Consider the following 25,292-nt stretch of genomic DNA (forward strand, 5'->3'; position numbering starts at 1 on the left):
AGGGAATGCGCGCGAAGCAGTTTGTTGATTTGGGCTGAGATTAGTTACCACATATGCCAATGACATGAACAATTATAAACTGAATTAAGGCTATTCTTCATTACCGTCCGCTTCACCCGACGGGGGCGAAGCGGCTTTTGAAAATCTGCTCATGTGACCGTGGCCGGCCTGAAAAAACATTAAACAAAGAGTGGGTTAAGCGGACGTAACGGAGAATCGCCTTTAGGCTTTAATTAAGAAGGGCCAGTGAAGAGAGCAAGTTCCGCTTGGGAATATTGTTATCAAAGTCTGTCAGAGCCGTCAAAATGAAATCCAATTCACTAGTTATACAGATTAAAATGTTTCTTACAAATTCTTTATACAAAAACACTATAAAGGCTTGCCAAATATTAAATGAAAACAAAGTTTTGTTTCTATTCATTATAATTAGAACTTAATCAAAGTCCCATGAGGACCTCCTTGATGGAAATATTAATCCAGTTCTAATTTCAGCCTATTTAGAGGTTTTTGCACTCTCACATTAGATGTGAGACTGTGGATCACAACAACAAACTTTCCTCTTATAGATAAAGCCAGGTACAATAATTATATACAAATGTACTTTATATCTCTGGTATTATCACTGCTGTTCCTGTGTGGCAAAATGGTGTATTTAGGAATATGCCAACTATCACCTGCCAATTCTTTGGACAACCCATTCTTTCTGGCACAAAGGACAACGATTGTTCTGAACAACCCAAAGTGACATACAACAGTTATGAAACGAATGATTGCATTCTCCCCAAACAACTAAAAAAGTTTTTATAATAGTCATTGTAAGTCTGTATCCTTCTACAGTAATGATTTTGATGGTTTGGGATAGTATATAGTGCTAATAATGGTAATAGAACAAATAGGAGCGCTACTAATTGATTTAAAAGAAATAAATAATTTCAAGACAAACTCATATTTTTTTTCTGCAATTTTATATCAACTGCAACCAAAAATTCATAAGAAGACCAAAGATATTCTAAAGTTTACTATTATAATCTGCCTCAATCAAGTTGTGTTGAATAATAACATTAACCTACCAACACATTCTTCTTGTTTACTGTTGGCTTGACAGCGAAGGCAGGCATCTAAAACACAAATTCTCAAATAAGATTGGCAGTAGGTTAGTCTGTGTTCTAGGTTATGCTGTAAGTGCAAATACTGTATGTACATAAAGTGGTGTGGACTGGCACACAGCTTAGCACAGCACCGGTTCCATTAATGCAAACAGATAACATATTATTCGTTTTAAAATTTAGAAACCCAAAATCGGCAAGAGCATGACATTGAAAATGATTCAGCATATCCCCTAAGAATGACCAGTTAACAATATAATATGCAAGAGTTAACTCAGACAAGTTTCTGGCATCATGGTTAAAATGCAGAAAAACTGAGCAGTGACACCCCCTAATATGTACCCTAATATATATAGAACCACTTCAGTTCATTCACTGAAACTCATCCACTTAAAGTTGTCTCTAATACCGTAATATTTTAGTTGTGTTTAGCTCTACTGAATTCCTTATATTGTATATATATTTATATAAAATAAAATAAATGAAATATTCCTCTTCATAATTTTATACCCATGACTTGTACTCTACAAATGGCACATGTGTCACACTCAACATCCCAAGACCACATTGCAACGGCATTCCACTTTTTCAACGTGAACAATTTTTCTTCTTTCGATTTTCCTTCACGATCTCTGTTTTGGTCAAAATTTTCTCCATTGTCGGTCGCCATCTTGCCCAATTTCATTTAAAAGGGGGGGGGGGTAGGCGTTGGATAAAGGAGGACACTAGGGGCACAGGGTAAGTAATAGATACATTTAATCTATTACTTACTCTGTTCTAGAGGGGTACCTCTTTCGTCCTAACACTAAAACCTCTCCACAAAATCGGTTATATCGTTATGATACTGATTTCGTGATTTGCGGTAAGGAAATGGTGGCGATACTGACCTGTAATAGGTAGTAATTCTTGTATAGGTCAGTGGGTGGCGGTTACACAATGCTAACAACACCACAAAATCTGACCTCATGCCAGGGAGAATGCTGTCTCGTTGACAAGCAAAACCTAAAACTTGTTTTACGAAACAAAATATCAATTACGAGCCAGTAACTCGCCGAAGATCTCTTGTAAGCTTATTGTCAGACAGAAATAACAGACAGAAAACCTTGCAGTAAAAGGTTTACCTACAAATTTGAAGAAGCAAATAAGTACCAAAGATAAAAAGGAAAATTAGAGAAGCTGTTGAAGGAGAACTGAACCGAGAGATAACAAAATTTTAATAGCAAAATTATTTTTACATCACTGCACGCTAACGTATTTTAATTGGTAAACTTTTACAAAATTGTTTAGTTTTAAATACAAGATGCAGCCTTGTAAATTATTGTTGTTCAGTTTTCCTCCACTTGACATTCATTTTATTCACCGGATACAGCAATTGGCACACACAACCAGCTATTGTGTCGTTTAAAATATTTCTCTGAACTTCTAACACAATTTTTACATAAAGTATGTAGAATACTTTGTTTCATTTTATAAAATACAGTATTTTACAAAGTGTTGAGAACCAGTGAAACGCGGTGTGTAATGCCCTGCATATCTCACGTTCTATGTTCACGTCAGTATTTGATTACGATCATCATTCGATGTTACACTGACGTTTGTCTTCCCCGAACCAGTGGCTTTGCAAACTCAACGAATTCGTCTATCAAGACAGGCCATGCACCTGAAAATAAAACGTTTTTGTTTTGTTGCTCTTTTCGTTATAGTACTAGTTGCGTTTATATAGACAGTACGCAATCTTGGAAAGTTGTGAATACAGTATAACTAATAAACAGCTCAATATTTACGTTGTTATCCAATACTTTAAGGCCATTTAATTTCTTTAAGGCCTTCCATTTTCCAAAATGGGCAGTTCTAATTGGAAAATGGGTAGTTCTAATTGGAAAATGGGCAGTTCTAATTGGAAAATGGGTAGTTCTAATGGGTAGTTTGGTTTTGATTTAGGCCGCCGTTCATATACTGAATCACGAAGCAGCAAGAAATGGCTAGTTCTGTTTTCCTATCTTAAGATGACCCCTGACTTCAAGCTGCATGTGAAAGTACCCTATTGGCCTGATTAAAACCAACCTATACATTGTTTGTTTGTTAAAAAGCAGCAAATTCTATCGGGAGTCATGTTCAATCAGGACTAACCTTCTTCATCATAATTTTCCATATCATCGGTTATCATATTACTAAAATCAAGAAGCAGATTCCACGTATCCTTTGATATTGCGTGTTTATGGTGCTCCTTAAGAAAAATAAACTTTACCGATGAGTACACCTTGAATAGCAAATGCAGGGACGAATCCACAATATATCCCAAACGATCCCCTCAAAGTTGGGTTAGATACGCACTGTCCACTGAATATATCACAGAAAAAACATACCCGTAAAAATTCGCACCAAAGGTCTAGAAATTTAAATTTTCCCCTTAGGACAATATTCCAATAAGCTATAGCCATTTCAAGGTCTGAAAAATAATACAAAATGGAACAATTAATATTAATAAGCAATTGAACCTATTCAGGTTACCGTCGAGAAAGGAAGTATAGATAGGCAAAATGGCTTATGAAAAATTACGATTGTTTGTGGTCGGATTATTTTCAAGCAGCTTACTGAATAAAGAAGGTTGTTATAAGACTCTGAAAAGGCGTTCGGCGTCATTTGGTGCCCAGTCTTCGGCCTTTACGACAGTATCATGTCGGTACTGTCAGAGTGTCAAAGTGGGGCTTTCCGAAACACTCCTAAGAGTCCTCACGTCCTCAAATGCAATTTTCTGCACAGTTGCATAATCTCGCGGTAATTGTCGTGAAAGATACCACCCTTTCTTCTAAATGCCACTGAATACCTCTTCAACTAAAATCCCATAAATGTTATCCATTGCATGCAATATTCTTACCTAGACTCTTCTGGCCAGGATTTTTTGCGAAGCTAAAAGTAAACTGATAAAAATCTTTAAACTTCTGTATATCTGATATTTCATTTTCTATTAAAGACAATCTACTTCGTAACCGATCTACCGAATCGCATCTGGGAAGAGAAAGACATAAACAGTTACGAGGTGATTATCACGCGATAAGTGAATTTAATTATCACAAATAGAGGATTACAAGAAAATTACCCTATTTCCGTCATGCCATCAATAAATTCTTTTCTAGAAAATTCACACTGTGTCGCTGCCTTAAACTTCCAAGCGATAAGCAATACTTTGATGCTAGTAGGATCCAAATTTAAATCCTCACAAAACTTGCCAACACCTTCGGCCATAATTTTGTCTTCATCTCCAGGCTCTATAAAACATTTTTCAGTATGTCAAATTATGCAGATGTTGCCTTTTGAAGAAGAGAAGGCGACACTGACACTCTTCCTCTGGAAGACTGAAAACACAACAAAAACGAAATGTTGCGCAACAAAAGCCCCAAGATGGTTCTACATCTGCTAAATTAACCGGTTTAGTGGCGATGCATCATGTCGATTGAGTGAAATGTCATATACAGCCACTGCATGAAGAAGAAATTGAACGGCATGTAAATTATACTCAAATGTTATAGTTATTACAGAATGTATTGACGTAATTATAGGAGAAGTGCTAACAGTCTAAACACCAGAGTGAAACGCTGGACGTTTTTAAAAATACCCACATTGTGGTGGGGAATACATTTAGGAAATTTTATCACCGCAATAAATATATATATAATAAATATTGATATATGATAAATATCGCATTTTATTACTGCACATGCAAAATCTCTCTTTTATTCTGCGCAAATTGTGTCTTATATAGAACAATACCTGTATTGCATAATTTTTTTTATGCTAGAAAAGCAGGATTGTCCCGAGTCGTCAATAAAGCCCGCGTTTTTTTTGCTCTGGTGTCCATTGATATGAATCAACTTTGATAGCATATCCAGTACATGCAGTTATCAATGACATGAAACCAGGTAAGATGACGGTTAATCATGTTTTTTCAATAATTTTAGAGTTCACCGACTTCTACAGGACTAAATACTGATGAGTGACAATATCTGGCCAATCAAGTTACTGAATCTGGGCAGGGAAATGGTAGTGAGTGCTTTCACAATCAGCCCTCTAAATACCCAGAATACGCAATCTACAGTAGGTCTAATGAACCAAATGAACTAAACGAATGTCCGGAACTATCATTAATACAATTACATGCGGTACAAGGGAGGTCTTCAGTTTCCCATAGTTTCTTTAACTCATTTATTTCAGCGAATATATAATCGATAATTCCTGTTAACACTACTTTCACTATTCACTGTTTGTGCAGGTACAAAATCATAAACGTTTTTCTGTATTTGGGTAATCTCAAAATATATATCAAAACATTGATGACCGGATTAAAAAGGTAAAAGAAATCGATAATGTAAAGAAATAAAGTCTTAACATAAGACACACCAGTGTACTTGATATAACCACCTAATGTACGCGGGAGTACACCCAAAACAACACAGAAATTCATGATAAATATTGTAGATATGAAATTATTTTGATTCTTTAAACGTATCTTCATTGCGCGGCAAAAAGCTTCGGAGCTTCTTTGCTCAACAGTTAGCGTCAAACGTTGTGTTCGTAAACATTTATAGGCGAGGATATTCATTACTTGAGTGCTGATAAATAAGATAAACTCGTAACTTGTAAATACTTCATACGGAAGCAAAGGAGCCAACTTTTGAGTAGAAACTGAAAGACAAGTGTAAATAAAATTCACCAGCCATATTGCAATTATAAAAACGAAGGACGACCGACGACTGACGTGTACTTTGTGCCATAATGGTTTAGCAACTGAGAGATAACGTTCAAAGCAGAGGCCTGTTACAGAAGCGAAGGTCATGTAATACGAAAATCCGTATATTGAATAGTTCATTGTTGCTGCCACTTCAGGAAGATTATGAACACATCTAAATCGGGTCATGGCCAAACATAACTCCTCAGCAACAACGAAAATATTGATAATATCACAAAGAGATACGTTTATGATAAAATATGTCGTAGGGGTCCGAAAACATTGCAAGGGATCTTTAAAAATAGCGCGAAGAAGTAGACTGTTAGCTATTGCACCTGCCAACGTTATTATCGAGTAGGCAACCATATTCCATGTTGATAATGATACAAAAAAGATAGTGCAGCTTCCTAAACTTGTAAAATTTGTTGTGTTTCTCATAACTTCTGAATGCTACGGTTAAAGTTAAATTTCCTTTGAAGTCATCTTGTACAATTACTAGACATAATGGAAACATTGAAAGACACAACATATTAACAAATCCATATCAGCAAACTCATAATATTAATACTAATACTACTATGAACTAACTTCTCTTCTTATAAATTTATTTAAATAAACGGAAAGATTAAGAAAAACAAAAATTAATAAACCTAAAGTAGTAATGAAAACATGCGTTGACATGACAGATATAAAAGCATGATTAATAGCTACGGATGCGATAAAAGTAATACCATATCTTGGCCCGATGTCATAACGAGGGCTTTTTTAATTTATATTTTTGAAAAATTTTGTTATTTTCAGAATTAAGTATTTTAATTATTTTTTTGTTGGTCGTCACATCAGGAACCATTGTCAAATAATTGTTGAATACATCTCACTGTTACTCATCTTCAAAAAGCAACAATGAATTCTAGCAATTCTACATTTAAAAACTCAATTTATGTTCCTTCGATATTTTATGCTAAGACTACAACATGGAATATCTTCATTTATTTCTCACTATCAGTAATAGGAACAATAGCTCACGTCTTTCTACTTGTTGCAATGTTTAAAGATCCCTTAAAGTGTTTCAAAGATGCTACTTCGCGTTTCATTATCAACTTGGCTATCACCGACCTTTTGAATCTAATGATAACAATCGAGGAATTTTCTCTGACACGTACACGATACGGCGGGATATTTGGTTTACCACAGGCGGGTCTTGCTGTTAATTTTACAATATATGATTTAGTAGCATTTCTAACGTACCCTTCAATCTTTTCTCTGTCGTTAGAACGAAGCTTAAGTGTTATTTTCCCACTGTGGCATAAAGTTCATTTTACCTCTAGTGTTTGTTATATCTGGTTAACAATATTATGGTTGGTTTGCGCAGTTTTTGCTGGAGTTAACTACAAACTTTTGGAAGAAAACAAGACAAATATAATAAAATTCATGTTGCTGCTACCCGAAGCATCATTCTCCTTGCTGACTATTGTATTTTACTTCATCTCATGTGCGTCCATTAGGAAGCAACAAACGGGAACAAGAATGAACAGTTCTCTATCAGAAATACATCGTCACAGTATTCAAGCTCGCCTGAGAACACAAAACCAGTTCCTATTCACAATTTTCATTGTTAATATTGGTCTTCTTTTTGCGTTGATTCCATCAGCAGCGCTAACATATTATATGCAAGGCTTTACTCTTCACACTATTGAGAAACCAATACGTCTTGCAGCAGCATTTTATGCTACAGATATTCTCCTCCATCTCAACTTTGCAAGTAATCCATTCATTTATATCTGGCGTTTACAGAAATATCGCAGAACCTTTTTTACAATGTTCTTAAAGACGTCAAATAGGAACAGAAATATATGAAATTCATGCAATTACCAATTCTTTATCTTAAAAATAAGATAAAACGTGCAATAAAATATTTTATTATCAAAATAGCTTTGACTTTGACTAAACAGCTGTATAAAAAATATGACTTTCGATAGATTTCTATTCAATAAATTTCCAGGAGAAATTATTCAATTTTTTTATTTTTTAATTGTTCACCTTTAAAGTTGTTTTTTCACAATATCAGTACACAGGATATATATTTTCATTTGCACTTCTTACATAGAGCAATTTATTATATTATACTGGTATTTTCTTTTCAACTTCCTTAATTTTTGTTCCATATGAAATTTAAGAAATATAGAAACTAGGTGATCAATGGTGTCCTCAACTTTGAAGGTATGCAAAAAATTATACAAAAACATTTGCAAAGAGATGAAATGAAACAAATTCTTAATATTTCTTATAATAGCAGGATAGCTTTCACCTAAAATATTAGTAGTTTGCTCAGCAGTATCTGCAAAGTGTAGGTGTATTTGTTTAAGCAGGTGTATTTGTTTTTCACTACACAAGCAAAGTTGCAAACAGCCATCAACCTTCATGATTTGTATATTAATATATATATATATATATATATATATATGTGTGTAAAACAATGTGCCCTCCCGGCTATCACCAGAGCGCAATGGTGACTCCTGCACTTAGGACAATATATATATATATATATTTAGTTGTCTTTGCTGCTGTTGCTTTGAGACTTCCCTTTCAGTAAATATCACCACTGATCATATCGCAAAGTTTGAACGTAACATAGTTAGAATACATTATGAAGCTATTACTTGCAGACAATTTGGAAATTTTCCTTCTTTCAAACTAAAATCTGCATCATACTTGTTTTTTCATAGAATCCATACAGAATCATTGCAATAATTTAATATTTCATGCAATTATATCTTGTAGTTGCATTTATATGTTAATAAAATGACCTTGTTAGCAATTTGTGTGATACCAAAATGAAAAAATATATTTATGGAAAGTGTAGTTAATAATTTAATAACTGGATAATTGGCACTTATACCAAGTATGAAGTTGATGTGATTGTACAGTAAGTAAATATTGTAATGTAATTTTTAGCAGACAGCTTTCTTTCCTAACTAACATTTTGTGCAAAATATTTTCAAAATAGAAAGAAAAATATAAATATCAATATACCTTAATAAATAATTTAAATTCATGTCACACAAATAATTACAAGGACTAAATTTTGAATACCTTTGTAACGTTCGAACAAATGCTGCAATTTCTTCTTATCGACCGTTGTCCTAGGTTCTTTCATGTATCGATGAGGATGCTGGAAGAATTGATCTGAGGCAACATCCAGCCTCCAATCATGCTGACTTAAACAGGAAATTGCTGATTTCTCATCGGTCTGAGTAAAAGCGATAAACTGGCGAACTTTGTCTCTTTGTGATGACTTTAGTCTGTGCTATAGAAAATATCAAATAAAACATTCAAAAATAAGCACTTAAGGGAAATCTAAATAAACCCTCGAACAAAGAGTTTGTTATTAAAATAACAGAAATAACGTACCATTTTAACAGATTATTTACCCGCCCATGAGGACACCATTACCAATGATGGAATGCAGGCGCACTTTCTCCCTGAAAGATGTTGTGGCGCGATTACTCCTAATTACATGAAGTATTGGGATTTAATCATCGTTGTCCAGGGGGGCATCTTGCTTCGTTGATTTATAAGATTGTTTGAAAAAAATTAAAATGATTTAAAAGTATTTTGCAATCTAATCACTTTGAAAATTTAACAATGCCATTTAGCCGGATAACAGCGTATCTGTTATATTTACATGTACTTAATAAAATATTTGGTACTTAATTAATCTTTTTATCAGTCGGGTTGAAAACCCCCCTTCTCAACTTCTCCGGTCTTCTTTCAACTTTCAGTATCACAACTGAATTGAAAATTATAATGTAATGGAGCGAAGTTATCTGTAATTGATGGATGGAAATAACATCCTGTTGCAAAAGGCAAGTAGTGTGATAAAAATTGATATTCCACGTTTTGAGCGAGTTATCGACCCAACCGGAAAGAATTATACCGTGTATAAGGTTCTTATCGCTAAAGCTGGAGGCACTAAGGAAGTTGAAAAACGATATAGCGAATTTGATAAACTACACAAGAGTTTAAATAAGAGAGAAAAAATACCAAAAAACATTGAATTTCCTCCAAAAAGAATTATATCGGGGTCCGTAAACACTAAGGAAGAACGTCGAGGAAAATTAAGGAAATTTTTACAAGAATTATGTGATCTGAATCCAATTCCTGAAGAAGTGCTGGCATTTCTAGGAATTTCTCAGCCAATACAATCAAATCTGACTAATTCAAGAAAAAATGGTAACTATAGTTCAAGTGAGGATCTGTTGGACAGCGTGGGTTATTCAACACATCAACCATTACTTGGCTTTACAAATGTGTTTGAAAATATACAAATTGCCGAAGATGATTTAACATTGGAAGATGATGTATTGACTCAAGGAATACTGGATGGTATATATGCTACAACAGAACGATTTGTGGATGTTAGTTAATATTTAAATAGATCAAAACTAACAGAGTAAGAAATTTGCAGTTTAATTGTTCACTGGGACACATCCTGATCTGATTTAAATTGTTATTAACAAGTCTATTGACAAGGCTATGTTAGGTTTTTTTGCTAATTTCAAATATTGCAGGTAGTTTTGACTTTTGGGCAATCAGTTTGATATTTTGTGTGGTGACATAAATATGAAAGTTGGGCCTCCGAGTTGATGGGTTTAAACACCTTGGACTCTTTTGAAAGCAAACAAGACCTTTTATTCAAATTGTATTTCTTTCTGTATGTGACCCACAGAATTTTTTCACTGCCCAGCTGTCAGCTGACTATAATTTACAAGATGTAAGAATTTGTTAAGAGACAAGTATGTTTGACATTTCACAGCAACACTTTCTATATTATTCTTTTACAACTGATTGGTACGGTACAAAGTTTTGAAAACATGTTGATGGAGTCCAAAGTTAATTAACCAAGCTTTCTGTCTTTGCCTAATCAATACACATCATTTGGTATATTTTAAAATGTTTAAGTTCGTAATAACTAATATCAATCATGACCAACACTTTATTATTGATTAAAACTATTATTTCACCTTATTTATATTTACATGAACAATATTTAAAATTCTACAATCATCTTTATTTGTATTAAAATTGAAAGAAAAATTTTGTTTTGTTGAAGTCTTTTTCGTTTCCCCAGATGAAAAAAAAACACGCTCCGCGTGCAAAATTTTGTCTATTTCGTGGAAAGTACTGCAGCCTTAATTTTCGCCGTTGATTGCAAAGGGGGTCCCGAACGGATAAAATGGGAATTAGGATTGCCCTATTATTACGCTGGGAAAATGGGATTCAGTTCCTGGAATGGGATTTGACCCTTTCAAGTCTCAAAGGTTAGGATTTTTACAACCAACTGGGACTGGAATTTTGCGAAAATTCGAAGTGGGAAATGGGACTCCCCCTTCAGGACCCTCTACGAAATCTAGTGGATCTTCACTGATAATGACAATTCTTAAAATTTAAAAATATCTTCTCTTAAAGCCTAGTTCTATATAAGATGACTTTCCAAATCTTTAAAACAAGTTCCTTCATTCACAAAACAATTTGTGTCTTTCAATTCATAGATCTCTTTTTGATGCTTTCCTTGGTTCTCGTTTGGAAGGCTTGTATCCGTTGCTTCAAGATTTTCCCTTCTGAATAACTTATTTGGATGACAACATTTGTAGTAAAGCATAAGAAGCAGAACTCCTACTGAAAATCCTACAAACATTAATGGCAATACAATCTTCGATAGATGATTTATATGAGGCCGCGTCCCGTTGAAAACGGAAAGTAATACCATAACACAATTTTCCAGGAAAAAAATACCATAAAAAACTAAAGCAAATGTTCCAAAATTTCGTCCTATCTTCTTCCGAAAACTTATTTTTGCGATGCTACCGGATAAGCAAAATACCATTGGGTAGGTTCGTAGAGATGCGTTTAAAATAAGGGTCAAGTTTATACGACCTCTAATGTCAGTTTCATTAATCCTGGTCGAGTTTTCAAACTTTTTGCCCATACAAATTGCAGTAAATACCAACAGCCAATGTATGACTACAATAACAAATACGTAGTAACGAAAAGAATAGGCAAAAATAACAAGTGATGTTAATCTAGAGATTAGCAAACACAAGTGTGCAACAAAGAACATCACTTGGGATATTTTAGGGATTTCTTTCTCTTCTTTGATTGATGTGCTACAAGTCTTTCGAGCCCATTGACAGGTTTTACATGACGTTTCCAATGATGTGATGCTCCAAGATAAGGACAAGAGAGACAGGACACTTGATAACACCGTATACCATGGAAAATGCCATTGTCTCATCATAATGTAGATCTGTAAACAACACTGAGGTGCTGACTCAGCAAAAGCTTCAGCTAGGCGTAAGAATGTGTGATGCATTGTTAAAGTAACGTCTGTGAAGTGTTGTCCGTCTCTTGTGCTAACACGCTCTCTATCACGGTTTTTCCAATGTTCCCTTTTCCATCGAGTGAATTCATGTTTAAATGATGCAAGGACAGATATTTGAAAAATCCACATCAGGACTGTCTTACGTAGACTATACCAATGAAAATTCATGTTTATATAAGCAGCATATGTGTTGATAATTAAATGAGGAAGTAAAACAAAGACAAGAGTGATACCACACCACCATCTCTCGCCGTGTTTGTAATATTGAAAAGCCACGTAAATGTCGGAGATTATGTCCATAATGTAAAGAATGAAACTTGCAACAAGAAAAGCAAGATTTGCCTTTCCTTTCATCTTTCGCATTGAATTCTAAAAGACACAATTCCATTACGACTTAAAATTACGTAAAATTATATAAAAACTTTCTTCGTTAAAGGAAGTGACCAGTCTCTCAGGTCGACTAATCCGCTCTTCTTTCTAAGATAGTCTAAGATTGTGCATAAGCTAGTTTACCACCATTAAAAGCTTTGGTTTTGGTAAACATGAGGTATTCAGAAATGTTTCTGGTATTTCGTATTGTCAATTGAATTTTTAGGAACTTAAAGAGGCGTAAAATACTATGGCATCAAAACACAAGCGTCATACCCATGTTTCGTTTGAAAATTTAGAAACAACCAAAGCCAGTTTGACAACAGCTTATAGCCCCGAAAATATAATTGAATGAGATAACATACGTTAAACACTTTGGCGTTGTTTGCACATTTTTGTGAAATTGGGGTTTTCCCCACCTTCAATAATATTTCGTATTCTTGTGGAATGATGTCAATCGAAAAAACATTGCCATTAAAACATCATCATGTTTTTAAACTTTTACTTTACCAGCTCATATTTTAATAGATTCACTGAAAATCATTCAATGATCTACTAGTTTGCCCTGGCGAGTGAAATCTATCATATTTCTACGGTGGCCCACAAGTGTCACCACATTTGCAATTTGTTCGATACATTAACATATCGCTCACAGCAACAATAAATTGCTTACAGCATTAACAAACGCTCAACAGCATCACTAAATTGTATCACAGCATTAACAAATGACTCACAGCAACAACAAATTGCTCACAGCATTAACAAATGACTCACAGCAACAACAAATTGCTCACAGCATTAACAAATTGTGCTACAGGTAGTTAATCCACTTTATTTTTGTAAAATGAAGTTTACCGTACCTTCTCGCGTGGTCGGCGGGCCGCCTGTGCCAAATATTTCGAAATAAAGACTTATTAAGGACTGGTTTGAAAATGTTTTGTTCAAAATGTGGTAGAGAGGCAAAAGTAAAATCGAATTTTTGTTCGAATTGTGGAACAGGTAGGTGCATTCTTAGAATTTTAATGATTATTGTATATAATTATAGCTACTGTGCATTCAAATCACCAAGTTAAACGTCACATGTTGGTCGCGTCGAAATTTATGCAATTCAAACAAATAGATGAGATGGTAATGAAGCTTAATGATGTTTATGGACCAGAATGCAACGTATAATATAGGCCTTGGAAACAAATATTAAAGCATCTAGGTTTTGAAGGATGTATACAGTATTAAATATATTTTATATTTTTTGGTTTTGAGAAATGCTTTTCCCCATTTTAACTTTGTTCTCCCTCCATCTCTAATCTTATGAAACCATTCAAAAATGAACCTGAATGAAACTTTGATACCATAATCATTTCATTGGTAGAGCTTTGTGGAAATTCTGAGGAAGGACCAAGTACTAGTTTTGGAAAGACAACTTTAGATTATAGTACGCAAGGTGTACCTAAAGGTCTACACCCCACTGGTAGAAATATAAAGTCATTTGCTGACTATAGAAAGGCAAAAGGGAAACAGTGGAAAAAATCTGTCTCAACAAAAAATCCTGATAAAGACAAACCTAACACTAAATCAAAAGAGCGAGATGTGTGCATTAACATTGGTCTATTAGAATGGAATAGCAAGGACAATGTTCTCAAACCAAAAAGGGGTAAGAAGTTGGTGCTGCGAGTATCCAACAAGGCAAACTATAAAACAGTCTGTAGTAAAGCTATATTAAAGTGGAAAGCTTTTTATTCCCACTTGTACTCTGAAAGTGATGAGTATGTCATGCTATATGAGAATGGAGAAGAAGCCATTTTTTTGCCTGGTTCTGCAAAAGAATTCTTTTCCCTAGAAAGATATCAACAAGAATTAGGTAAAGATTATAATAGGATTACTTTATTCCTGTGCACATCTTTGGATTACAACATTTCTAAAGGCTTGAATGACAGTGACGAAGACAATGCTATTTTCAATTGTGATATGCCTGGTGTTTTAAGTGCTAAGTCTGAATCTCCTGATTTCCAGCCAAATGCAAAATTCCCAAAACTTGATAGTAATACGGAACAAAATGACAAAGAGAACAATGAGCTGCAAATAGAGAACGATGAGAGATTAGCAATTCAGCTCCAGCAAAGGTTTGAAGATGAATTGGAAGATGACAAGAACAATGAGGCAAGTAGCATACCTATAGTCCATGTAGAGGATTGCAAAGAAGATGGGATAGACCATACCATACATGTAGTTCATGAAATAGATAAATGTGATGAAACGAAAGAAGAATTTACTAACGAAGCATCAGTCATACAACATCTAGAAAAGCAGACTGATAACGAGAACCAATTCTTCCTTGTCATAAGAAGAAAAGTACCTTTCCATAGAGCGCTTCTCTTATGGCAACGTGAGGCAAAGAAATCATCCCCTATGCGGAAACTCACAGTCAAATATATTGGCGAAGATGGTATTGATACAGGGGCACTTGCTAGGGAGTTTCTTACTGACGCCATTGATAATATGCGCTCTATTATGTTTCCTAATGGATGCCCTTTCGACTCCACATACCATATCCAGAATGGAAATTTCCGTACATGTGGCCAGATAGCTGCTGTAAGTCTGGCACAGGGTGGTCCTAGTCCATCTCTTTTTGACGAATGTGTTTATGAAACACTTGTCAATCCAGATATTGATATGATGAAACTTAGCACTGACAAACACCTTGCAAAGAGTGAGAAGGTACTGATAGAAGGCATTATAAGTGATGTGAAGGGAAACGAGACCACAATAATGGACAATGGTTACACCGGTTTAATCAATGATGCACATGTTGATGAAATAGTTAAGTCTATTGTTATTAACCTTATTAACAAGAGAATCTTGTACCTAAATGAGTTTTTGCAAGGCTTATCATTATATGGATTTGATAAAATTCTCAGGAAAGCTCCAGACAAAGTCAAGTCCTTATTTGTTCAAGGATCTACCCAAGATGACATTGACGCAAATTATCTTTTTTCCTGCATGGAGCCAGTATATTCGGAAGAAGGCACCAGCAGAAGAGTACAAGAGGAAAAGGTTGTTGATAATTTCCAGGATTTTCTTATGAGCATTGAAGATACAGAGGTTACTGGGTATTCAGCACCTGTTGCATGGAATTACCAAGATAAAGATGAAGAGCAGGTAATTTCTGATGTTTTACCTGAAGAAAGATTTGAAACAGCAGAGGTGAATGTGCCTGGGGTTATGAAATGGCTCACTGGCCAAAAGCACAAGCCTTTAAGTGGCAAGAAGTTGGTGATTAGCGTTTTGTTTGATCATGACTGTCAATCAAGGGACCCAAAGCATACTATCTGCTATCCATTAATTGGGGCCTGCGGAATGCAGATTACATTTCCCATATGCCCATATGGTGGATGCAGCAGAATTTCATAAAAATTTATTAATAGCTTACTCAAAAGGTCAGGCATTCGGTAAGCCATGAACATGCATTAGATTTTTCCGTATAATAATGGGGCTGTTGTTATTGTTGTTGGGTTAACATGCATCTTTGGGCCAGTTGTATCACAGTTATACAAAAACTGGATAGCACTATTCACCACATAGGATTTTTTAGTGTTCTAAATATGCTTGAAAGCGCTAAAGCCACAAATTTGGAGCTAACAACTGCTAAAGAGTACCTGCAATTTAAGAATGCTAAGGTTTAAGCCATTACGCTGAACGACCATAGGCAGCCCAGAAATCTGTTTATACTCAGTCTTCGACTGCATTGTTTACGCGCGCGGTCAGCTTGTCTGTACTAACTACTGTCTGTACTTATATATTGATATATAATACAGTAATCAGTAGACAGAAGAAGCCTGTACTAACTACTGTATTATATTGATATATAATACAGTAATCAGTACAGACAGTAGAAGCTGACTGCGCGCGTAAACAATGCAGTCGAAGACTGAGTATAAACAGATATCTGGGCTGCCTATAGAACGACAGGCAATTTTTAAGCATTAAAAAAATACTATATAGTAGGTAACGTTATCCAGCTTTTATACAACCGGCCCTACATTGTAAAATGTTTACAAGTTCCAGTTTAACTGTAATACTGAGGTTGAATTGTTTATGTTTTGATTGCACTGTTGTATATATTAAGGTGGCTCCCTACAGTTTTAAGAATATTGAAAACTAATGTTTTAGATTGAAATTTTTGGCAAGAAATTTCTTGCTAAACGAAATAAAATTTTCCAGATAAAACAGCGAAGATTGTCTTCGAGTATCACGTCATTACCGTGGTTATGGTAACAATGGCGATCCAATATGGCCGCCATTTTACCTATTCACGCATTTTACTCAAAAACAAGTTCTGTTACCCCAATTTTTTATTTTATAAAAAGTTTTCTTACAAAAAAATGAAAAATTTGAACGAGTTAAAAAATTCATAGAGCCAAAATTATTAAAATTAAAAAACGTGATTTTTCGTTATAGAAATTTTCTGGCTCTATAGAATTTTGTTAAACTTCCTCAAATTTCCTAATTTTTTTGTAAGAAAACGTTTCATGAAATAAAAAATAGGGGTAATAGGGGTAAAATGCGTGAATAGGTAAAATGACGGCCAATATGTCGGCCATATTGAATCGCCATTGTTACGATAACAACGGTAATGACGTCATGCTTATGGGCAATTTCTGACTGTTAGAATGTTGGTTAATATATCTGGGAAATTTCTTTTCCTTAGCAAGAAATCTCGTGCTAAAATTTTACATCAAAACCACAAGTTTTCAATATTTTTAAAAATTGTAGGGAGCCACCTCAACAAGTAATTTGTGCATATTCAAGGAAGTTGTTCCTGGAAAATTACAAATCTTGGTAAAAAAAAAAGGTTAAAATTACTTATTTGGGGTCATGACGTGTGAAATTTACTCTAATAGTCAAGTAAACATCCAGTTGCATGCCATTTGCACTTTTGATTAAGCACTGGCTTTAATTAAATTACCTTAAAAGTAAAACTAATCTAAAAAGGCAATTATCAACAACTTATATTTATAAATGTGCATGGTACATTTAGCATATACAGTTTTTTAAAAAACCATAGCAAAATTTTATTCTGTTCCATGTTCAGCAATTTCAAGTAAGGAATTATATAAGTCCAAAGCTGTTTGCCATGAATCAGGTACACGGCAACCCAGGCTCAACCTGACATACTCAAAATAGTCTTGAAGTTCATGTGTTTGAACCTCCTCAATCACATGCGTGGAAGCATATTGGATCTTTTCCTCAGACACCGGCACAAGTCTATCAACTGTGCCATGATGCTCAGGAAGAAAAAAGAGAGAGTCCGGCCGTCCATTTACAGTGTCATGTCGAGATTTTCTAATATAATGAGAATTCCAGTTTTCTACGACAGTATCTAATTCAATTTGAATGGCAGGTGAGAAACAGTACCAAAGACATTCCATACTTATTTCACTAGACGAATTTAATATACCTTGAGATTCTAGATCTGCAAAAAAGCTTCTCCACCATTGCATTTGTTGTTTAGACAAGAACGACCACCAACATTCAATGCGTTGGTTCCTTTGTGATGTAACATAGCGATGTGCATCAATGTTATCTCGAAAAAAGCTTTGCATTGCTCCTGCCATACCATTTTCTGTCCCCAGGTCACTGATTAACTCCACTGGGCATCCACCCAAGGAACTTACTGTAGTTAGGTATAGTGATGCCGGACCATCCGGTAGGTTGTTTGATCGAAGGACTGATAGCCATAATATTCGTCTACTGTATCCATCTATGCATCCATGGATGGGGAATCCCCATACTTTTAGTTTGTCATAGCCATCGATGTGCCATGCATAGTTTGGGCCTGGGTTTCTATACACCCTCCTTTTTAGGCGGTGAGATTTTCGCAGTTCGGTGCCTTGTGGGTCCAATTCTTTAAGAATAGCTGCAACAACTGCCCTTGGTACTCTTAATCCTTCAAGTTCCAGTCTGTGCCACAAAGATCTATATCCTTCTGATGAACCTGGACCATCAATGATAGTTGAAATCCTTTCTCTGACTAAATTTATAGTGTTGTCAGTCACTTGCTGTTTTCTCCTAAGTCCATAGTGTTGAAGCCTTCTCAGAAGTGTACAATAACTTATGCAATGGTTATGGTGTTTTTCTAGAAATTTTAGTATCTCTTTATATGCGAATCCACGGTGGTAATAGTACTTAATAAGACTTTCTTCATCAAAAACAGCTTCGGAATGTTCTAAATCTGATCCTGAGCTTTCATCGCTGTGCAAATCTTAAAACAGGATGATTTGTTAAAACTGTTGAAATTTCATGATATAATTATATTCACATTCAGGTTATAACTTATAAATTGATTATCTAGAAATGCAGAACAACATCTAGGACGCCGGACTGGACAGTTAACATTTAACAACTTAACATATTTAATAGATGTTTATACCATAGGATGTTACTAAGTATAGATGTGTACGTACCTGCTCCACAGTTTGCACAAAAATTTGATGGTGCTTCTGCTTCTCTACCATGGCCGCAGTTTGAACAAAACATTTCGTTTTTTTCTCAAAATTTATAATAAAGCACTAAAGCAGCAAGAAGAGATTCTTTCGTACCACAAGTCCACAAGAATGTTCAATACTTCGTTTTGCAAAGCATATAGTGGTTCAATAATCTGCGATGCAATTTGTTGTTGCTGTGGATATTTGTTAATGCTGTGAGCAATTTGTTGTTGCTGTGAGTCATTTGTTAATGCTGTGAGCAACTTGTTGTTGCTGTGAGTCATTTGTTAATGCTGTGAGCAATTTGTTGTTGCTGTGAGTCATTTGTTAATGCTGTGATACAATTTAGTGATGCTGTTGAGCGTTTGTTAATGCTGTAAGCAATTTATTGTTGCTGTGAGCGATATGTTAATGTATCGAACAAATTGCAAATGTGGTGACACTTGTGGGCCACCGTATATTTCAGTGCCCCAGTCTACGAATCATGAATCATATCACCCACATATGTTTAAGAGGAGATTTTTTAGAAAATCGCGTATTTTTGCACAAAATCGCTCAAAACTTAGCAACCAGGCCTTCGCTAAAATATGCTTCGCGGCCATTTTGAATTTACAAGTTTGGTAAAGTTTTCGTGTTGAGTGACAGCTGTTTTACTAACTTTTTGGGAATTTCAAAAGACGAAAAGCTCCTTGAAACAAAGAAGAACAACAGGTGAGTGTTCGTTCAATTGTTTTGGTATTTTGAATGATAATTTTCCATGCGTACATTTTTATTAGTGCGAAGGAGTGACACACAGTCACAGTCACACACTAATTGACAGTGTAAACATATTGAAATATACTGATTTTAGTGGTTTAGAATTAATCTTGTGATAAAATAAAAATCTCAAATGTCAACGTTTTTATTTCTAGGTATCCAACACATCTTGGAAAATATGAACAATAGTTTCAGATACGGACATGCCAGTAAACTCGCATTTGCGTTGGAGATGGTGGATAGTTATGTGTAGTAGCTTGAAGATCAGTTTATCTTTATCACAACAATAATAAAAAAGACCGTAAATAATTTATTCAAGAAACAACACAAAGAAAGGGAAAGTCAAACTATTTTGATTTATTTCAAAAACAACTGCCCTCTCTACTTTATTAACAATGAATTCCTTGTGTGGTGGGTACATAATATGGGACATGTAGGTGGGACAATCATGGGACAATTCATTCCAAAATTATACAGCTGTAAGTATAGGTAATATAAAATTGTAATGTGACTTTGTTGTTAAAATATATATCATTAATTGCAATAAATAGTGTTTTTGCAATCTTGTGTTGTTTCCACTGTTTTTTCAAAGCCTGCAATAAAAAGTAATAGATATGTCAAATATGTGGCAATGGCAAATTCCTCTATAAGAGATTTATCAAGACAAGTCTGGAGTTAACAAGAAAGGGCTTAAGGGCATGTAGGATGTAGCATCCAGGGCCTGATTTGCACAAACTTCCAGATCTGCAACATGTGTTCAACCAGGATAAATAAAACCCTATACAATCACCATAGAAAATAAAAGGGCTGAAAGCCAATTGTTTGCACAGCTTACAGTATACATTTCATTTTATATCCAAAAATCAGATAGCAACACTGGGCTATTCAAGTAAATATATGTTGTGTATACAGCAAATCTGTTTCGTGTTGAAACAAATTGTAATTTTGTCTCCTCATTGAATATAGGCTAGTAATCACCTTGCGTTTAGTCAGTAATTTTTAGGATTTTACCATTTGTAATAATATTTAAGTGAATAATATTTGTCAAAATATTGGGCAATTGGAGAAAGATACATTGTAAAGATACATGCTGGACTGTACAATAAATACAGGTAGAGAATATCACACAAATCTGGTTCATTTTAAAAAGTCGAAAAATGCTCCACGGCGTACCACTCCAATTTTAATTAAATGATGGCTTTTGTAAACTAGCATACCTAGAGCAAATCATGAAATACGCCTTAGGTTGATCGGAAATGGTTCTCAGTTGATATTTAATCATTTAACTTAAGGTGAAGGTTCCCTCCATATTGGCCAAATCATGGCTTATAGAAAACCTGTGGATTTTGGGAACAAAACATGTTCAAACCATCTAAAATCATCATAGAAGTGTAAAATAGGTCGAGAGCCATGTTTGCACAGCTTGTAATATGGCGCTTTGCGTTATATTCAATAAACAGATAGTAATGCTGGACTGTACAAAAAATACAGGTTGAGAATACACAAATCTGGTTCATTTTAAAAAGTCGAAAAATGCTCCACGGCGTACCACTCCAATTTTAATTAAATGATGCTTTTTGTAAACTAGCATACCTAGGGCAAATCATGAAAATGCCTTAGGTTGATCGGAAACAGTTCTATAGTAATTTACAAGTGGTGAACAACAGTTTTACAACAGACTATGTATTCATTTTATACTCAATTACACAAAAATATTAATAACTTTTAGATAAATTTCATGCCTAGATTTTGGGACCAGGGCAATTGCTGTAACAAAATACATCTTAGTTAAACATTAGACGTTAAAAATAATATGAACACTTAACTTGAGAGATAAGAGCAAAATACGGATTATAGTGACTGCATTTTGTGAAAATTTAAAATTTGAATCGCTTCTAAATTTAAGCAAGATTTACTCCGAAATAACCAAGTTAAGTTTATATAAGATGCCTTAAATTAAAACTAGAATGTCTAAGGAATGTTGCAAGGTATGATTTATTGTTATCGATGGCAGTAAAATATGAAAAATCCGCAAAAATGCACGCCTACCTTCCATGCTTCTGTGAGAGTCGAATCCTTCCAACACCTCTGTGTAACATTGCGTTGCTTTTGACTCTTCAATTACTGTTGAATTCATCTTGTTTATCATTTTACACATCATTCCAATAGTATATTGACGATATTTAACAAAATTAAACGAAAGTCAACAGTTGACTATGTGAAAACACGCAGTAAAGTACTCACACGATATAAGAACCAGCCGCCATGTTACCACCCGATTCATTCGATTAAATCTTAATTTAGTTTTGAGCGCCCAATACGCGATTTTCTAATAAAACTCCTCTTAAGGGAATAACGGATCGACTAAAAGGCCTAAAATGTGCGTTTATACTTATAGCATTAACAACTTACCGAAGATTATTACCACAAGCTATTGCTATTTCAAAAATCTTTAATGCGTTGATTATCACTTTTCATACCTGGTTTATTTCTTGCAAAGTGTGTGTTTATAAACCAACCGATCACATGATAAAGTAGCGTCCACCCTGTGCTTGAGTTGATTGACGTAAACGTAACGAAATGTCCCATACAGATAAGTGACCAGTTGACATGTCCTTCATCACATTAAAACCCTGCTGCCTGCTGGCGATGGGGCAACACGCGAACATTTAAATGTGCTGAGCAGTGAGCCCTCAGGATTTTATTAGAATTGGTTCACACGCGACTAATTTATGGATAGATGTGGAAACCCTAAGTCTGAACGTCTACACCAGGGTTCGTAGAGGCCCAATTGTCATTAGTGCTATCAAGAAAACAAAAGGCCAAGACAAAGAAAACAAAGAACTAGTGTTGTGTTGTTTGGCATCAAATTTACAGCTATCAGACCACTGATCAGACGCCAGCTATCTACCAAACCTGGTCTACACATAACCCATCAAATATTATAAGAGCTACTTCCTGTAAAAGTTCTGAGTCCCTATCTGAAGAAGCCAAATTAAATATATATCAAAATTCTTTTATTATTTCTTAGCCTACACAATCACAAGAGACGTATTTTCCCTCTCTCCTCATTGTCCTGTGTCTTGGACTCATGCCGTCATGATGTATTTCCAAAGGTTGTTCAAGTTGTTCTGTAATTTCTAGAGTATGTGATATTTGATGAAACTTTTATAAAAACTGGTAATCGTAATCCGTCTGAGGTTCTCAACGCTTGAAACGATAAGGAATTTAAGTGATCTTTTAAATTGATGTCTAGGAATTTGAGGAATTTTTTGTCTGAAAAGAGCGATTGAACATTTTTGCAAAATGAATTGCGAACAACTCGGCAAACAAGTGCAGTTCAGGTCGTTTATTCCAGGTTTCAGGTGCCTTCTTAATATTAACTACATCTTGCCATTTTTCGTGACCGTAGCTTGTCTTTGGCTATCTGCATAACGTCGTTTTCGAGCGTTTTCAAAATCGTTTTTGTCTAGTTTATCGTTTTGACGTCTTTTCCACACGATCCATGGGGATAATATATGTTAAATTGCTCAATATGTTAAATTAACTTCAACTTTGACGGTGTTTGAAACCCGGCGTTTTGGCTTGAAAACGAACTGGATTGAAAAAGCTCGAAAACGTTACCCGAGTGTATACATAATCTTTTATGAATATCACATTTGCATATAATTTGTCCCGTTTTTCGATTGTTTGTGCATTTGACCTGTGATTTGACACACTCTTGGCTCAGTATGTTAAATACTAGAACACCTACATGGCATGAAGACCACTGTCGCTGGCATAGAAATCAATGATATTGAAGATACTGTATGATATGGAAATATTGACAAAACTCTGACATAAGAATGTTTATATATCCAGACAAATTTCATTCAGTTACGTATACATATGTTGAATGACCTTAACACAAAAATTTTGTTTTAATAAAAGAGCACTTGAAGCTGTCTGCATGATATACTGTTTCTTTGGGTATTGAATTTCATTTTCAGCAATAGTCATTTAAGGCAGCGCAGATACTTCACAAAACAACACGCTTAGCAGAGTATCACGCATATTTATTGGAAATGTTCGACCACAAACGAAATACGCCACTGAGAAAAGTCAGGAGTTCGTGAGTTTTGACTCATGATAAACTACATGTCGCAAGAGGCGTAATGCGTCAAATTGTGTCTTTTAACACGACCCGAGGACAATATTTTAGGCTGCCATAGTTCTATATGTACAAACTCTGTCAATTCCCGCAGGACGCGTAATAATGTCTTCACAAAGACGCGTAGAAGATGTGAATCTGTACGATTTTGCCAAGAAATATCAAGAAAACCAAAGCAGTACTGAGTTAGTGAAGAAACAAAATGCAACTGAAGATAAAGTGCTGTCGGCCAGACTGGAATATTTAAACAATCAAAAGGTATTGACGATGAAAACTTTAGAGAAAGAAATTGACCTCATTAAAAAAAGAAAGAAATATGGATGGGACAATCCTAAGAAAGATAATCTTTCATCTCATCATTTTGACCGAGCGTCACTACCAAACATGCCAAGACGATGGACAAAAGACAACTTCTCTCCGGCAAAGTTTGTCAAACGTAAATTTCTTACACAATCTCTGCCATATCGTGATGTAATATATCAAAGTGATGTTTGTGAAACGGACAATGATGAACCTCACGCCACACAAGCACAGAAAAAGGCAGAAAAGGTTTTGTACCGCGAGATTCGCAATAAACACTATATTGGTAACGATGTGCTTGAAACAGTAAACTTAGCAACAGACGGGTTTAAACCTAATGAAACGTTAGCAATGGCAGACTCGTCAAATCACAACAGTAATTTACTATCAAATCTTAATACAAAACAAACAAAGGTTATCTCGGCTTCTGACGATAATGAAGTGCAAAACACACAATCATTTCTCAGCAATACATCAGTTAATAGTAAAGGAATCTTTCGTAGTGACGCAATTCCTATTGCTGATGGTATTTCTCGTGATAAAATAAATAACCAATCAAAATCGTTTCCATCATGGTCGCGATATCACCCATTAAGACCGCCTCATGAGGCGAGACAAACCTCAAGCGAACAAGGAAAAGATTGTATAAAAGGGTCGTCAGTAAATCTAAATTTACGCAAAACGCCTTCAAGATTCCATCATACTGATAACATTAAACTGAAATCGGATCTATGTGACGCTGATTTTAACCCGCTCCTTGATTTAGGAGGGGGTTTGAAAGATGTACGATTTAAAAACTTGGAATCGGTCCTAATTCCTCACTAAGCCTGCCTGGGAGGGAGAAGACCTTGCAGCATCGCCATCGCATGATGACAAACGTCACGACGTAATGGTTAGAATTACTACACAGCTAGTAAGGGGGATTTGCTCTAATGGAAGATCATCGTTGTTTAGTGATGTATGAAATGATATATGATGACATGGATGCGAAGATTAGGACGTTATGTCATCTCTGCAAAGT

At 35.1% G+C, this 25,292-nt stretch overlaps 6 protein-coding genes across 7 annotated transcripts; 2 read left to right on the forward strand and 4 right to left on the reverse strand.

The window, feature by feature from the left end:
- Positions 1-330: 330 nt before the first annotated feature.
- On the reverse strand, positions 331-1,792 carry LOC114535673 (RING-box protein 2-like). The gene is made up of 3 exons (XM_028556969.1): positions 1,617-1,792; positions 1,071-1,118; positions 331-789 (listed from the first exon to the last, which is right to left on the reverse strand). The coding sequence occupies exons 1-3, from the start codon at positions 1,789-1,791 to the stop codon at positions 671-673; spliced, it is 342 nt and encodes a 113-aa protein (XP_028412770.1). The 5' UTR covers position 1,792; the 3' UTR covers positions 331-670.
- A 505-nt stretch (positions 1,793-2,297) lies between these two features.
- LOC114535680 (DCN1-like protein 1) lies at positions 2,298-22,293 on the reverse strand. Of its 2 annotated transcripts, XM_028556977.1 has the most exons (8): positions 21,871-22,293; positions 9,244-9,341; positions 8,926-9,139; positions 4,207-4,375; positions 3,985-4,115; positions 3,473-3,555; positions 3,237-3,333; positions 2,889-2,957 (listed from the first exon to the last, which is right to left on the reverse strand). In XM_028556977.1, exons 2-8 carry the CDS (start codon positions 9,244-9,246, stop codon positions 2,926-2,928), a joined length of 729 nt encoding a protein of 242 aa, XP_028412778.1. In that variant the 5' UTR covers positions 9,247-9,341; positions 21,871-22,293; the 3' UTR covers positions 2,889-2,925. The 2 variants fall into 2 exon arrangements, with proteins under 2 accessions (XP_028412777.1, XP_028412778.1); XM_028556976.1 differs by lacking the exons at positions 2,889-2,957; positions 21,871-22,293 and adding an exon at positions 2,298-2,766.
- Positions 9,582-10,892, forward strand: LOC114535681 (sorting nexin-24-like). Its single transcript, XM_028556978.1, has one exon. It carries the CDS (start codon positions 9,669-9,671, stop codon positions 10,257-10,259), a length of 591 nt encoding a protein of 196 aa, XP_028412779.1. The 5' UTR covers positions 9,582-9,668; the 3' UTR covers positions 10,260-10,892.
- LOC114535678 (XK-related protein 6-like) lies at positions 10,965-12,582 on the reverse strand. The gene has a single exon (XM_028556974.1). The coding sequence runs from the start codon at positions 12,575-12,577 to the stop codon at positions 11,309-11,311; it is 1,269 nt and encodes a 422-aa protein (XP_028412775.1). The 5' UTR covers positions 12,578-12,582; the 3' UTR covers positions 10,965-11,308.
- Positions 13,485-16,410, forward strand: LOC114535677. The gene is made up of 2 exons (XM_028556973.1): positions 13,485-13,582; positions 13,953-16,410. The coding sequence occupies exons 1-2, from the start codon at positions 13,516-13,518 to the stop codon at positions 15,989-15,991; spliced, it is 2,106 nt and encodes a 701-aa protein (XP_028412774.1). The 5' UTR covers positions 13,485-13,515; the 3' UTR covers positions 15,992-16,410.
- Positions 17,299-19,133, reverse strand: LOC114535679. Its single transcript, XM_028556975.1, has 2 exons — positions 19,045-19,133; positions 17,299-18,842 (listed from the first exon to the last, which is right to left on the reverse strand). Exons 1-2 carry the CDS (start codon positions 19,115-19,117, stop codon positions 17,653-17,655), a joined length of 1,263 nt encoding a protein of 420 aa, XP_028412776.1. The 5' UTR covers positions 19,118-19,133; the 3' UTR covers positions 17,299-17,652.
- Positions 22,294-25,292: the final 2,999 nt, after the last annotated feature.

The sequence above is a fragment of the Dendronephthya gigantea genome, unplaced genomic scaffold (genome assembly GCF_004324835.1).
Source record: "Dendronephthya gigantea isolate DGI-Jeju-01 unplaced genomic scaffold, DenGig_1.0 000122F, whole genome shotgun sequence".
Lineage (NCBI taxonomy): Eukaryota > Metazoa > Cnidaria > Anthozoa > Malacalcyonacea > Nephtheidae > Dendronephthya > Dendronephthya gigantea.